The following is a 14645-nucleotide window of genomic DNA, read 5'->3' on the forward strand; positions in this document are numbered from 1 at the left end:
GATGGTTTTTTCGCCTACCTCGTAGCAATTCGTCACAACTTTGGTTTGGCGGTAGACATTGGAAATTTGCATAGAAAGATGAAGAGGGGGGGCAGGTTGCGTCATCACCTGCCCAGCAAATGGAGAAATATTCCGTTAAAGGTTTCCGGGGGCGGAGCTTGGTCCAGAGCCTGGAGAGGTCAGGGCCATAAGGTGGCCACAGGAGGTGTTCCGGTAGATGTACATCACTGGGCTTCTTTCTGGTGGTTAATTTCTCCCAGACTCCAACACATGGGTTGGTGTCAGATATAGACGGTTAGGTTCCAATGCCTGAGCCAATACCGCTCAACATCCGTAACCAATAAAGTTGTGGCCTTATTCACCCACTTAAATCTATCATCTGTCTCTTTTGTCTTATTTCTCAGGGGGGAGGGACATTGCCACACAATCCATTTTCAATTTAGGACAGAGCAGAAGTAATCTCTTGATGTGGAGAAAATGAGGCGTTCGCTGTGTGCTCACTCAGCGTTTATCTCCACTTTCCAAACTTCATATTTCCACGCCAGGGCTTGGATTTTGAGGACAATTTATAGGAGGTTCCTCTCCAACAGCAACAGGAAGGCAAGGAGAATTTGGCATCTCCCCTCGCTTATCTTGGAGGCTGTCTGTGCTCACACAATGCAGTCACCCCGCCCCAGTTCACACATGCAGGGGGTTGAAAAAGCGGGTTGTGCCCTAGAGTCAGATCCAGCTCAAATCCTGCCTTGGTGCTTCACAAAGCAGGCCAGTTCAGTTTGGACTGCTTTGGAAAGCATCCCCTTTTAGACTCGGCACTACAGTAGAACCGTGCTCTGGAAAATCTGAGGCTTTGTACGTCTCCTGTACATGGGGAAACGGAGAAATGGCTCTATGACTTACAAATTTCCAGAAGGAATTACATGGAATCTGCATGCATCATGTGCCCCTGTGGGTGATGGAGGCTGTCAAATTAGAGTTTCACGCTCTACTGACTGAGCATCCTTAGTGCTGGACTGGCAAGTAGCTTAGTGCTCCTGTAACACATGCTCGGACATAAGGAAATACCGTGCTGGGGACACTGTGAACTTCACAAACATGGGATGAGTGATAACCTCTACCTGGAAATCAAGTCAAGAGTAAACCAGCAGCCCAATATTTTGATGAATTTGCCAGGGTTGCTGCCTGCTAATTGAAAGCAAAGGGGGATAAGGATGGCATTTCTTCCCTGGGAGATCTGATGTGACCTTCAATAATAAGGAACGTGCAATGTGACAGTGACGATCTCTCAGGCAAGCTCCATTATAGTTGGAGTGAACTGAACGGCCCCGAAGGGGAGAGCATTTGTTGTGTCACCTTATGGCAGAGGGAGAGTTGAGGTCCACAGAGGGACTCCAGGTGAGCAGGGGAAACGGAGGCCTGGTAGGAGAAATCAGGAGATGGAGAAAGACAGGCAAAGTTACAGAACTGAGTAAGGCAGGGAGTCAGGGAGCGAAACCTTCTAAGGGTGGCAGGGGAGGATGGAAGGGCTAGTGAGCACAGAGATGTCAAAACATAATCTGAGCCACTGGCTCCTTCCTCAACATATGAAACTGAGTTAGACCATCTGGTCTGGATTGTGCCCTGTGCTAATATGGGTTGAAGTAAAGGTAAAGGGACCCCTGACCATTAGGTCCAGTCGTGACCGACTCTGGGGTTGCGCGCTCATCTCGCATTATTGGCCGAGGGAGCCGGCGTATAGCTTCCAGGTCATGTGGCCAGCATGACAAAGCCGCTTCTGGCAAACCAGAGCAGCACATGGAAACACCGTTTACCTTCCCGCTATAGTGGTTCCTATTTATCTACTTGCATTTTGATGTGCTTTCGAACTGCTAGGTTGGCAGGAGCTGGGACCAAGCAACGGGAGCTCACCCCGTCACAGGGATTCGAACCGCCGACCTTCTGATCAGCAAGCCCTAGGCTCAGTGGTTTAGCCCACAGTGCCACCTGGGTCGTGGCATTGATTTAAAAAAACAAAACAAACCAGCAGCAGAGCAACAGGAGGAGTGGGAGAGATTGGGTGCAAAGGAAGGCAATGTTCCTTTATATAACTGAACAAGAGAACAGCTGATAGTTGCACCTGCCAAAATTCCCCCTTTGGAGAACCAATAAAGGGCAAAGGTGGCTGGCTGCTGTTCTCCCTTGCAGCTTATCACCCTGGAGCAGCAAATTCATTCACACCTCTGGGGAAAGAAGCCTGTCCTTCCACCAGCAGAGGTGGAGAGGGAAGGGAGTTCCAGAAAGTTTGTGCTCCCACTCACTCACTATTTGCTCTGGCCCTGCCCATCCCCAGCACGTAGCCCCCAGCAGATCATCCTGGAGGGAATGCAGCCGCCCATAGAAAAAGGTTGCCCACAGCAAAGGGTGGGCTTAACCTGGAAGGTGGGTGGAATAAAAGTGGGTCTCGTGTTAAAAGATGGAATGTAGGTTGGATCTGAGAAGGCTGAAAGGGAGACTCCCCGAGGCCTTGCACAAATGTGTCTTCCTTCCCAGTCCTTCAGAAGATCCTTCCTTTAAACAGATGCAAAAAAGGGGACTCAGCCTGGGGGTGTCTACTGAACTACAGCCCTTGCATGATGTGGAGCAACGCACTCTCAGGTAGGTGATGAGAGAACAGCTGGCCATCTCTCCTTTCTCCTCGAGAAGGGGCATCCTTGACCCTTCAGCAGTGTCCTCACCTCCATCCGGGGCGAATATTCTTCCAAAATAGGCCTAAAAGGATGGGAGTGGAGTCCCAGTGAGTGGGGCCCTTGGGTAGAAGAAAAGTATCTGTTGATAGGAACAGAGGGGTCTCGGGGAGAGGGGGACAGCCTGGAGAACGTCCTGCTATGTTTTGCAGTTTGCTGCATGACCACTTACAACCAGAATGCTCTCTCAGTTCATTTTATTTTGTTTAATAAAAAAAGAAAAAGAAAACTCACAAAGCTTGCATGTATATTTTATATATATAAATATATACAGTATATATAAATCAAATGATTCTGGACAACACTGTTGAATGTGGCATGAAACAAAAGTAGCAAGGAAGTTACGTGGGGCCACAAACCAACAGAGGTGCACACATTTAAGCCCAACGAAATCCAGGGATGTAAGCCTGTGTAACTCTGTGCCAGAGTAGGCCTCCAATTTTTAAACAGAAAACTGATTCCCATGGACAGCACCTGCAAAACTGGACTCTGCTCTTCTTTTCCAAGAAGCTGGGAGCATACACAGGCTTTTGAGTGCCTCAAGGGCACACACTTAACATTCTCATAAAATGAGTAGTTCTGTGTGACTTGAAAACTTGCATATTCCTACATCGGTAAAAATCGGTTCAAAATAACACACTTTCGTATCTGGCGTTTTTAAATCTCCTGCAACCAACATAACAGTATCAAAGAGACCGTGGCAGAACAAACAGTGAGACACACACACACACACACACACACACACTTCTAAATCAAGATGGGCCTGAAATTCCTAACAAGAAGAAGTAAAGAAGAAAAATAATTTCCAGGCAATGAACACGAAGGCACCCAGGTGTGTGTTGGCAGTCACAACTTTAAATGTGATCCAGTATTGCTTTAGTGATGATGAACAATGCGGTCTTTGGTTCCAGAAATCCTCTTTTTTTTTCCAGAAGGCCTATGAACAAAAGGGGTGAGTGGCTGGCCCAGAAACTGGTCCATGGTCCATGGGGCAGGTGGGGAAAGGAAATGGATAAGTTTAAGTGCAGTCATAAGCCTTGCATCCTTCACTGAAGAAGCTCGAGCTATATTGAGCTACAACAGACTTGCTGGTACTTTAAGTGGCGATATTTTCCAGGAGAGGGAAGAGTCACGTTTGAAGCTATTTCCTTTTAATTTGGATCCTGCTGTTATTCCCAATACTGAGTCCTAGTTTGGGCTGACTGGCTTTCTGGGCATGGACGAATTGCCAAGCAAGATGGCGGCCCTTTGGCCCGTTGCTTTCCTTTCAAGCAACGGAGGCCACACTCCCCGGCTGTCTCTAATTCACTGTTGGCACCTGGTTCCTCTGTAAACTGTATTCCTTTGCCTTCAGTCTCAGGTTAGCAATGCTGTTGGCCATATTCATGCCCTGAGCAGGGCTGGCATTGGTACAGGAGGCAGAATAAGAAGCCATGGCACTGCTGGAAGAAGAAGAAGAAGAGGGGAGAGAAAGAAAAATGGCATCAGAACATGGCCTTTGTTAAGCCACCAGGTTGCATTAGATCTCTTCAGGTAAATGCACAGCTAGCCTGATCTTGTAACTTTTAACGGAAGTTCGGTTTTCAGAAGGCCCAGCTTTGCAAGGCAAATGGTCATAGATCAGGCATCCCCAAACTGCGGCCCTCCAGATGTTTTGGCCTACAACTCCCATGATCCCTAGCTAACAGGACCAGTAGTTAGGGATGATGGGAATTGTAGTCCAAAACATCTGGAGGGCCAAAGTTTGGGGATGCTTGTCATAGATTGAGCTGCTGTGAAAGGCTGAAGACCAGGGGCAGGTGCAAATGTTTGCAGATACTTGGCAATCGTATCTGCCAATATTTGCAAAGCTCGGAAAGGGCTCATGCTCAGCACATGATTTGAAGCATGAAAAACATGCGTGGAAAAGAGGAGATATGGTTTCTGGGACACTTCACACAGAGACACACCACTTTTCACCATGTCTGGGTCTCAAGGCAACTACCTGAGAGCAGGAATAACCAAAGTGGTCTTTTTGGCAAAGTGGTCCTCTACAGGTGTAGTGGACTATAGCCATACCTGCCAAGTTGCTATCAGAGAAATAAGGGGCCGGGCCGGAAATAGCAGACCGGAAGTAGCGCTGCCGCCATTTTGGAACTGGGCGGAGCATGCTCAGAAGTGACTTTTGATGCTGCTTTGCCCAGTTCCAAAATGGCCGTCGCGCCAGAAGTCGCACTGCAGCCATTTTGGAACTGGGCAGAGCAGCATCAAAAGTCGCTTCTGAGCATGCTCCGCCCAGTTCCAAAATGGCTGCCGCGCCAGAATAAACCGGGGGAAAACAAAAAAAATCCGTTTTTTTCAGCTAGGAACAGCTGGAAAAACGGGGATTTCCCGGGGAAAACGGGAGACTTGGCAGCTATGACTATAGTTTCTATCATCCCTGGACCCTGACCATTGGCCCTGTTGTCTGGGGCTGAAGGGAGTTGGGGTTCAAAGCATTTGGAGGGTGGCACATTGACAACCTCTGCTTGAGAAGGTGGGGATTTCAGGAAGCCGGCTTCATATCTTTCTGTGTTGGGTAGTCAGACCAGTGTGGGTTAGAATTGGACCAGTCATTTGCAGGTGTGAGGCTGAGATTTGGGAGCACGGAGGAGCACACTACCTGTGCACACCTGAAATGGGAGCTGTCGGGCAGCTTCTAGCTTCACTTGCTGAAGATAATGGCAGGGAAGTTGATTCATCTCTTTTAAGGGCTTTCTGGTGCCATTGCTAGGACAACAATAGGAACAGCAGCACAACTTCTGAACAGGCAGGATCACTGAACAGGGAGATATCACTGAGCCTAAACAGCTGCCACTCCTTAGACACAGCGACAGCCTTCTCCTCCCACAATTTGGGATTTGGGAATACACACAATTTGGGATTTGGGAATACACAATACAGGTGGTAGACTCTCCTTCCTTGAAGGGTTTTAAGCTGAGGTTGGGTGGCTATCTGACAGGGATGCTCTAGTTGAGATTCCTGAGTTGCAGGGAGCTGGACTAGGTGACTTATTGGGGTCCCTTTTAAATGTACAATTCTATGACTCTATGTTCCACTGTTGTGTGTTGGCACTGAAAATCAAGTTCTAAAGCAAAGCTTTGGTAGAGGCAATCTACCTATCAAAGAGAATAGAAGTTGCAAGTAAGTCACTGCTGAATCCATGGATACTCGTGGACTGCATTGTTTAATTCCCCCTCCCTTGCTGATTCTGCTATTATTATTACTTTATTTATTAAATCCAAAGCATGTCACGGAATCTTTCGAAACAACACTTTTAAAAATGAAAGGATCAAGCCACTAACAACAACAACAACAACAACAACAACAACAACAACAACAACAACATTAAACCAAGCACTAAGTATCACAGTCGTACCTTGGAAGTCGAATGAAATCCGTTCCGGAAGTCCCTTTGACTTCCAAAATGTTCGAAAACCAAAGTGTGGCTTCTGATTGGCTGCAGGAAGGTCCTGCAGCCAATCAGAAGCTGTGGGAGCCCCATCGGATGTTCGGCTTCCAAAAATAGTTCACAAACCGGAACAGTCACTTCTGGGTTTGCGACGTTCGGGAGCCAAAACGTTCAGGAACTAAGCTGTTTGACTTCCAAGGTACGACTCTGCTAGGAAAGTCGCTTCTTTCAGTTTGTACATGGAGTTTGGCCTAAGTATTCTTCAAAATAGCCCTATTATTCAAATTTTATAGATCAGATAAGCTGAGAAATGGTGAATTGCACCTGGCTATTATAATACCACATGTTAGTAATATTCAGAGTTTCACTCAAGCACCTGTATGTTATGCAGAGTTCTTTAGAGTGCCCCCACCTGCTCAAAAAAGAAAAGGAGGTGGGAGTTACATTCTTGTCTATAGGTCTTTCCCAATAAATTTATATTTATAGTGCATTTAGCCAGGGTAGCCAAAAGGAACAGGTGAGAGTTGATGATTTTGGGGTGGTATCACAAACAGTTGATGAGGATACAGACAGATTGTCGACATGGCAACCATCTGCAGTTTGGATGAATGATCTAATAAAACTTTTAGAACTAAATTGGAAGGCGTTGGAAAAAGCAGGTGGCTTCCTTTTCTCCTGGAGCATCCTTCATCAATGTTCTGCAAACTGTACAGACCCACAATTGCTGTCTTCAAACATGTGGCTTGGTATGGGTTACAAATCAACACTCGCTGCAAAGTTGGAGATGAACTTGGTGTACACATCAGCCCTGTGCAGATATTGGAATATAACTGTCTTACAACTGGATCTCTGTTGGTGTTTCTAGAGCCCTCTATATTTTAGACCAGGAATGAGGAATCTGTGCCCCCCCCCCAAAAAAATGTTTTCGGACTCCAGCTCCCATCATCCCTAACCATTGTCCATGATGACTGGGGTTGATGGGAGTTGAAGTCAAACAATATCAGAAGCAGTGTTTTTTTCCTGGGGGGACGCATAACCCTAAACATTTTGTGAATCTTTGTACTTTTTACTGTATTTTACTGTACTTTTTCCTGTACATTTACTGTATTTATTTTCCCCGATTTGAACTATAAAATGGTGGTTTTCTTGAGTCAAAATGAGAGTACCCCTGAACATTTTTTAAAGGGAAAAAAAAGCACTGATCAGAAGGGTCTAAGGTTTGCTGCCCCTGCTTTGGATGGTGGAAGGTTCTGGTGGTATCTATGAACCAGAATACACGACCTCTTTGGGTAAGAGTGGCCATTAAGCTGTGGTGCTTTCTGAAGCCAATATATATGTAGCTGGCCCACACATTCATAATATAATCACTCAGTTGCTCTGCTCTGAATTCCACAATGACTGGCAAGTTGGACATGTCAGCTGTCCCCATTTTGAAAAGCTCAGAGCCTTGAACAGATATAAAACGTCTATTGCCTGTTTGTTCTGTGATGACTGATACACATGGACAAGAATCTTAACTCCACAAGTCTCATAAAATATTCTGGGAAGGCTTCAGTAACTGAATTTGCATTTTGCAAGGCTGACTTTAGGCAGCCGTCATTGGAGGGAAGGGTTTTGACTCTGCCACCACTGCCATAATCCTTTCATATTCCACAAAGCAGGGGAATCAAAGTATGAGGAGATGAACGCTGCTTCTACAAAGTTCTCAGAAAACTGAGCTAAGCCTCCTGCCATTGGATCTATCCAAGATAGGAACTTCGATGGAGTCTAAGGACTCGGCTAGATTGGTTTTATATGCATTGTATATGCATATACACCACCAGATGGCACTGTGGAGTCCCGTCTTTCCCTACTGGATTTCCCTGTATGAGTTTACAATGCTTTTAACTGAATCACTTCTTTGACATGTCTAGATCCAGCCTAAGAGACTAGCAATTTGGAACGTAAAGTGGAGTTAATTTCTTCACATACATGCATGAAGGACCTAACTAGTGGAGTTAGAAGCTTGCTGGTGGTCTGGGCAGGGCAAGGGCAAGGGGAGAATCGTTCACTAAACAGGGATCATTTTATTAGGCTTTTTCCTGCTTTTATCATTATTGTGCATTCTGTTGCGGTGACGTCATTGGAGGCTAAGGCAAAGAGAAGGTAAGCTTGAAGCTTCTGTTACACATGCCTCTTTTGCATCTCCTCATCCTGTCTAGCACTTGATGGAGTCGAGAGGCCCTACAAAATTGGCCTGGGAGTGGAGTTGGCACCCTTTCCCCAGAAGAACTCCAGGCGACTATGGACGGCCCCACAACCATGACACTTCTGCCCAGAAAGTTACCTTTGTAGAGTCTTCGCTTAGAATCCATTAGGGACCCCCTCGTGCAAACAACATCTTAGGAGGGATGAGGAGCTATTTTAGAAAGTGTGAAAGGAGGGAGAAATAATAAGGCAAGTGAGTTCATCAGATACCTTGTACTTGAAGGCTCACCCACCGTGACAGTAAGGTGCCCTTGCAAGATGGTGGCACAGTCAAATGGCATTAAAGTATGATGATGTCACCCGCCACTTCTCAGTATGACTTGGGAGCAGCCAACATGGCGCTCTTTAGATGTTGTTTCCCATCATCCTTGACTATTGACCATGCTGGCTGGGGAGGATGGGAGTTTGGTATCCAGGAACTTCTGGAGGGCACCAAGTTGGCTATTCCTGGTCTAGCAAGAGAGTGTTGGGACTATATGGGAGGGAGGTACTGAACTGGGGCTCTGCAGAGGGTAGACTTTAAATCACGGGTGTCAAACACAAGGCCTGGGGGCCAAATCTGGCCCGCCAGACCTCGTCATGTGGCCCGCCGAGCGCCCCAGCCAGTGGGACCCAGCAGCGGGACCTTGCTGCTGAAGCGCCGCGCCGACAAAGCGCCGACAAACAGCTGGGGCCGGGGGGGGGGATAGAAAGGCGGCCGGAGCAGCGCTGCGTGGAGCGCCCTGAGCCACAGCAGCAGGAGAAGGAGGAGGCAGCTTGCCGGGTCAGCGCCCGGCAACGCCGCACGGAGAGTCCCGAGCCTCTGCGACGCAGCAGTGCTCTGTAGCACTTTGAATCCTCCTCCTCCTGCCATGGCTCGGCGCCTGGAAACGGCGGCTGCTGCTGCTGCTGAAGCACAGACAAAGCACCCAGCAGCGCCGTGTGGAGGAGGAGGAGGATTCAAAGTGCTACAGAGCACTTCTGCATCCCAGAGGCTCGGGACTCTCCGCACGGTGCTGCCGGGCACCGACCAGGGTAGCCTCCTCCTCCTCCTCCTCTTGCCTCACCTCCTCCTCCTCCTGCCGCGGCTCAGCCTCATGAACGTGAGCTCAGCAGCGGCTCAGCCTCACGAACGTGAAACTCTGAGGCTTTACGCACTTCTCCTAAAATGGACACCCGCTGCCTCACGCTGCATGGGAAATGCTTTTTGCCCCTGGGTCCCTTCGTGCTCTTTTCTGGCGCTGAATCAAGGCGGCGACCCCTCCTTCTCTTTCTTTTTTCCTCTCTCTCTCTCTTATTCTTTCTTTCCCTCTCCTTCCTTCCTTCTTTATCTCTGTCTTCTCTCCATCTTTCTTTTTCTTTCCTTCTTTATTCCTTCTTTCCTACTCTTCTTTCTCTCACCTCTTTCCTTCCTCTCTCCCTCCTGCTCCCTCTTTTCTTTCCTTCCTCCTTCCTTCCTTCCTTCCTTCCTTCCGTCCTTCCCATCTTTCTTCCTCTCCCTCATTCTTATTCTTTCTTTCCCTCTACTTCCTTCCTTCTTTCTCCCTTTCCGTCTTCTCTCCCTCTTTCTTTTTCTTTCCTTCTTTATTCCCTTCCTTATTTCCTACTTTTCTTTCTCTCCCCTCTTTCCTTCCTTCCTCTCTCCCTCCCACTCCCTCTTTCCTTCCTTCCTTCCTTCCTCCCTCCCTCCCTCCCTCCCTCCCTCCCCTCCCCTCCCCTCCCTCTCCCTCTCCCTCTCCCTCTCCCTCTCCCTCTCCCTCTCCTCAGAAACATAGGATGCTGCTTCACACTTCTGGCCCTTAAACCCTGGAACCAGGAGAGCAGCTCCAGTGAGTCAACCTCAGCCAGTCCCTTTGGTGAAGGGTGGTGGCTCACTGGCAGAACATCTGTCCTGCATGCAGAAGGACCCCAGCATCTCCAGGTACTAGTAGCTCTGCAAAGGTCCTGCATGAAACCCTAGCGAGCCTCCACCACCCAGTGCAGTTACCAAAAATCATTTTTCAATAAACTGTACAATAATTGTACATTTAAATATCTACTTGCCATTATTCTGACTATGTTTCTGCTTTCAGAGCTAGTTATTACTTACATTATTACAAAAAACAGTAATAATTGAATGCAGCGACAATAATTTATGATAATAAAGAGTGGACACATAGTCCTACAGATACAACCGGCCCTTTGAGGGTGACCAAACTGCTGATGCGGCCCCCGATGAATTTGAGTTTGACACCCCTGCTTTAAATGAATTGGTCGTGCTTATCTCTCTTGGCCCAAATTAAGGCCAGAGCTGTTTCATACCAGCTGGCTAGCTGTTATGTACTGAGCTGAATCCTAGAACAATAGGATTCAGAATCAGCGGGAGCTACCCAATCCAACTCCAGGTGGAAGTGAATCCGCAACCTGATTGGCCTGCTGGAGCAGCCAATCAGGCGGCTGGCAGAAGTGAATCTGCTACCTGATTGGCCTGTAGGAGCAGCCAATCAGGCTGCAGGCAGAAGTCAATCCACAATATAATTGGCCCACAGGTGTAGCCCTGAAGTAGCCAATCACGCAAGGCCCATTGTGTAAATAATGTATATAAGCAGATGGTTTTGGGAAAAGAGCCATTCGTCTTCTCTTCTCCTCCTTGATGACTATGAGCTGAATAAAGAGCATGAAATTCACTCTCGACTCCGAGTATATTTCACTGGCGACGAGGATGAGATCCTGCTGAGCTGACCGCCACCACGCACTGCACCGCAGCACCGCCACCTGCTGCACCGCTGCATCGCACCGTGCATCCAGGCTTCAGCTCCAGGACCCAAGGAACCCAGAATGGCAACCGACAGCAGCTTCTTGCCATTCAAACCAGCATCAGGAGACTGGGAAGGGTACGCCGCCCGTTTCAACTTCCTCCTGCAAGCGAAAGAAGTCACCAACGATGCCATGAAGAGGGCGACATTCTTCAGCGTCTGTGGAGAGGAGACGTTTGAAATCGCCCGGGCTCTCCTTGCACCTAGAGATGTCGCTACCGTCTCTTACAAAACAATAATGGAACGGCTGAAGGAGCACTTCTCACCACAGCCCTCGGTGGTAGCTTGCCGAAATGCCTTCTACGCAAAGCGGCAAGCCCCGGGGGAAACCATAACTGGGTTTGTGACCTCCCTCCGCCAAGCCGCCCGGTTATGCAACTTCTCAGAATTGGAGAACATGCTTCGTGACCGCCTCGTCGGTGGCCTGAGGGACGAGATGTTGCAACGACGCCTCTACGCCAAAAAAGACCTCACGTTCCAGATTGCTCTGGAGGAAGCCCTGGCAACCGAAGCCGCCGAGAGGTCAACGCAAGAGGCACGACCGGCCCCGCCATCCCAACCGAGGGTCTACCACGAAGACCTCACCGACGAATCCGAATCTGACAGGGAGGAAGTACACAGAGTACAGCGGCGCACTCAAGCAGCACACACACCACAGCAGCCTCGACGAGAAGGAGGGAACTGTGCAAGCTGCGGGGAGAACCACGAGAGGAGGACCTGTCGTTTCCGCAACGCAGAGTGCAGGCAGTGCAGAAAATTAGGACACATCGCCCGGGTGTGTCGGGCTCGACTCACACGTCGACAAGCATCAGATGACCGACCCAGGAGCCCCAGGTCACACGGCACCATGCACCAAGGCAACTCGACGGAGATCACGGACTACCAGGTATTCCAGTTGCCCCATCCCAGCACAGAGAAAATTCATATAGAGGTACAGATAGAGGGAGCCCCATGCCGCATGGAGCTGGACACGGGTTCAACTCTATCCATAATCTCGGCCCGAACATTAAGGGAACTGTGCCCTAATGGGGGTCCCAAACTAAGGCCGGCCCCATTCACCCTCCGGGACTTCCAGAAACGTAAGGTCCCTACTATGGGGGTGGGGACCTTCAGGGTGCAATATCGAGGGCGAAAGCAACAATTGGACTTGCTGGTAGTTAAGGGCCCCTACGTTAGCTTACTGGGACTGGCATGGTTTGGACCTCTGGGGCTAGCCGTTACCGGGGTGAACCGCACTAGCTTACAAGTGGACGTGGACGCCATATGCAAAGAGTTTCCAGGGGTTTTCGATGGGGCATTGGGACGATATACAGGACCCCCCATTGCCCTACAGCTAGACCCCGCTGTACGACCCATCAGGCACAAGGCCCGCCGGGTCCCGTTCGCCCTGAAACCCCGCATAGACGAGGAATTGGACCGGCTCGTGGAGCAAGGAGTGCTGGAGCCGGTGCCCAACGCCCCCTGGGAAACTCCAATTGTCACACCCGTCAAGCCTAACGGTTCGGTCCGCATCTGTGCAGACTACAAATGCACCATAAACAAGGCTCTCACGGCCCATGCATACCCAGTGCCAGTGGTCAGCCATGTCCTCGCCACCCTGGCTGGGTCAAAAATCTTTGGCAAACTGGACTTGGCCCAAGCGTATCAACAGTTGCCTGTGGACGAAGCCACAGCAGAGGCTCAGACGATTGTGACGCACAGAGGGGCATTCAGAGTAAAGCGGCTGCAATTTGGCGTTAGCGTGGCACCAGGCATATTCCAGAATCTAATGGACTCTCTCCTTAAAGGGATTCCTGGCGTCACCCCCTTCTTCGATGATGTACTGATCGCCGGGCCCACACCAGAGGAATTTGAGGACCGCCTCCGCTCCGTCCTGCACCGTTTCCAGACGGCGGGCCTCAAGGTGAAGCGGGAAAAGTGTTTACTGGGAGTGCCGCAGGTGGACTTTCTGGGATTTAAGGTGGACGCAGAAGGGGTCCATCCAACCGGTGACAAGGTACGGGCCATTTGTGAGGCCCCAGCGCCCAAGAGCAAGCCCGAACTTCAGTCATTCTTGGGACTATTGAACTTTTACCATGCCTTCCTTCCCCATAAGGCAGCGGTAGCGGAGCCCCTACACAGACTCCTAGATAAAAGGGCCCCTTGGGTGTGGGGCCAGCGACAAAGGGCCGCATTCCAGGCAGTCAAGGACTTGCTCGTCTCGAACTCGGTCTTAGCACACTTCGACGAGAGGCTGCCAGTGGTGCTGGCATGCGACGCCTCTCCCTATGGCATCGGCGCTGTCCTGGGACACCAACTCCCGGATGGAAGAGAGGTGCCGGTGGCATACTTCTCCCAGACGCTTGCTGCAGCTGAACGAAACTACTCACAGATTGACAAGGAGGGTCTGGCAATCGTGAAGGGCGTAAAAAAATTCCATGATTTCTTGTACGGGCGGCCCTTTACCATAGTGACTGACCACAAGCCGTTGCTTGGCCTGTTTGCCCCCGAGAAGCAGACCCCCCAAGTGTTGTCTCCACGTGTCCTCAGGTGGTCAATTTTCCTTGCCGGCTACCAGTATGCACTAATCCACCGCCCTGGGAAGGCGATGGGCCACGCAGACGCCCTCAGCAGGCTACCACTACCAGAAACAGGCCCCGACCCAGCGCCTGCGCAAGAGGTTATGACCCTGGAGCTGCTTCCCGACCGACCCATTCAGGCACAAGAAGTTGCGCACCATTCCACAAAAGATAGGGTCATCTCCCGGGTCCTGGACTGGGTGTGGCGAGGATGGCCCAGCAGCAGCCCCGGGCCAGAATTCGCTGGCTACACAAACCGCAAACATGAACTGTCGGCCCACAAGGGGTGCCTGTTATGGGGAAGCAGGGTTGTTGTTCCCCAGCCCCTCCGCAAAAGGGTCCTCACAGCCCTACACGAGACACACCCAGGGGTAGTGAGGATGAAGGCCCTTGCCAGGAGTTATGTGTGGTGGCCGGGGATTGACAGAGAGATAGAGGCCTGGGTCCAACACTGCCAGACCTGCCAAGAATCCCGCCCGGATCCCCCAAGGGCCCCAGTCCAGCCCTGGGAGTCCGCCCGACATCCATGGTCACGCTTGCACGTGGACTTCGCTGGCCCCTTCCAGGGAAAAACATTCTTCATAGTGGTGGATTCCTACACCAAATGGCTGGAGGTCGCACTGGTACCATCCACTTCTACGGCGGCAGCCATCCGGGTACTACGTAAGCTGTTTGCGACCCACGGGCTCCCTGACACCCTCGTCTCGGACAATGGAACCGCATTCACGTCAGAGGAGTTCCAGACCTTCACAGCGCAGAACGCCATCCGCCACATCCGCTCAGCACCATTCCACCCTGCCACCAATGGCCAAGCGGAGCGCATGGTGCGGACCACCAAGGACAGCCTCCGCCGCATGACACAAGGGGACTGGGAATACCGCCTTGCCGCATTTCTTCTAGCACAGCACAGCACCCC

At 50.3% G+C, this 14645-nt stretch overlaps 1 protein-coding gene across 4 annotated transcripts in view; it reads right to left on the reverse strand.

Moving 5' to 3' along the window:
- Positions 1–2900: 2900 nt before the first annotated feature.
- Positions 2901–14645, reverse strand: part of PRRX1 (paired related homeobox 1) — a 77415-nt gene continuing 65670 nt past the window's right edge. The window contains exons 4-5 of one of the 4 annotated variants that reach the window (XM_035123865.3): positions 8477–8548; positions 2901–4162 (exon numbers count right to left, since the gene is read on the reverse strand). In XM_035123865.3, coding sequence (XP_034979756.3) covers positions 8494–8548 — 55 coding nt within the window. In that variant the 3' untranslated portion in view covers positions 2901–4162; positions 8477–8493. The remainder of the gene's footprint in view (positions 4163–8476; positions 8549–14645) is intronic. The other 3 variants (XM_088673717.1, XM_035123863.3, XM_035123864.3) reach the window with 3 other exon arrangements.

Source organism: Zootoca vivipara, chromosome 7 (assembly GCF_965207765.1).
Source record: "Zootoca vivipara chromosome 7, rZooViv2.hap1.1, whole genome shotgun sequence".
NCBI classification, from domain to species: Eukaryota; Metazoa; Chordata; class Lepidosauria; order Squamata; family Lacertidae; genus Zootoca; species Zootoca vivipara.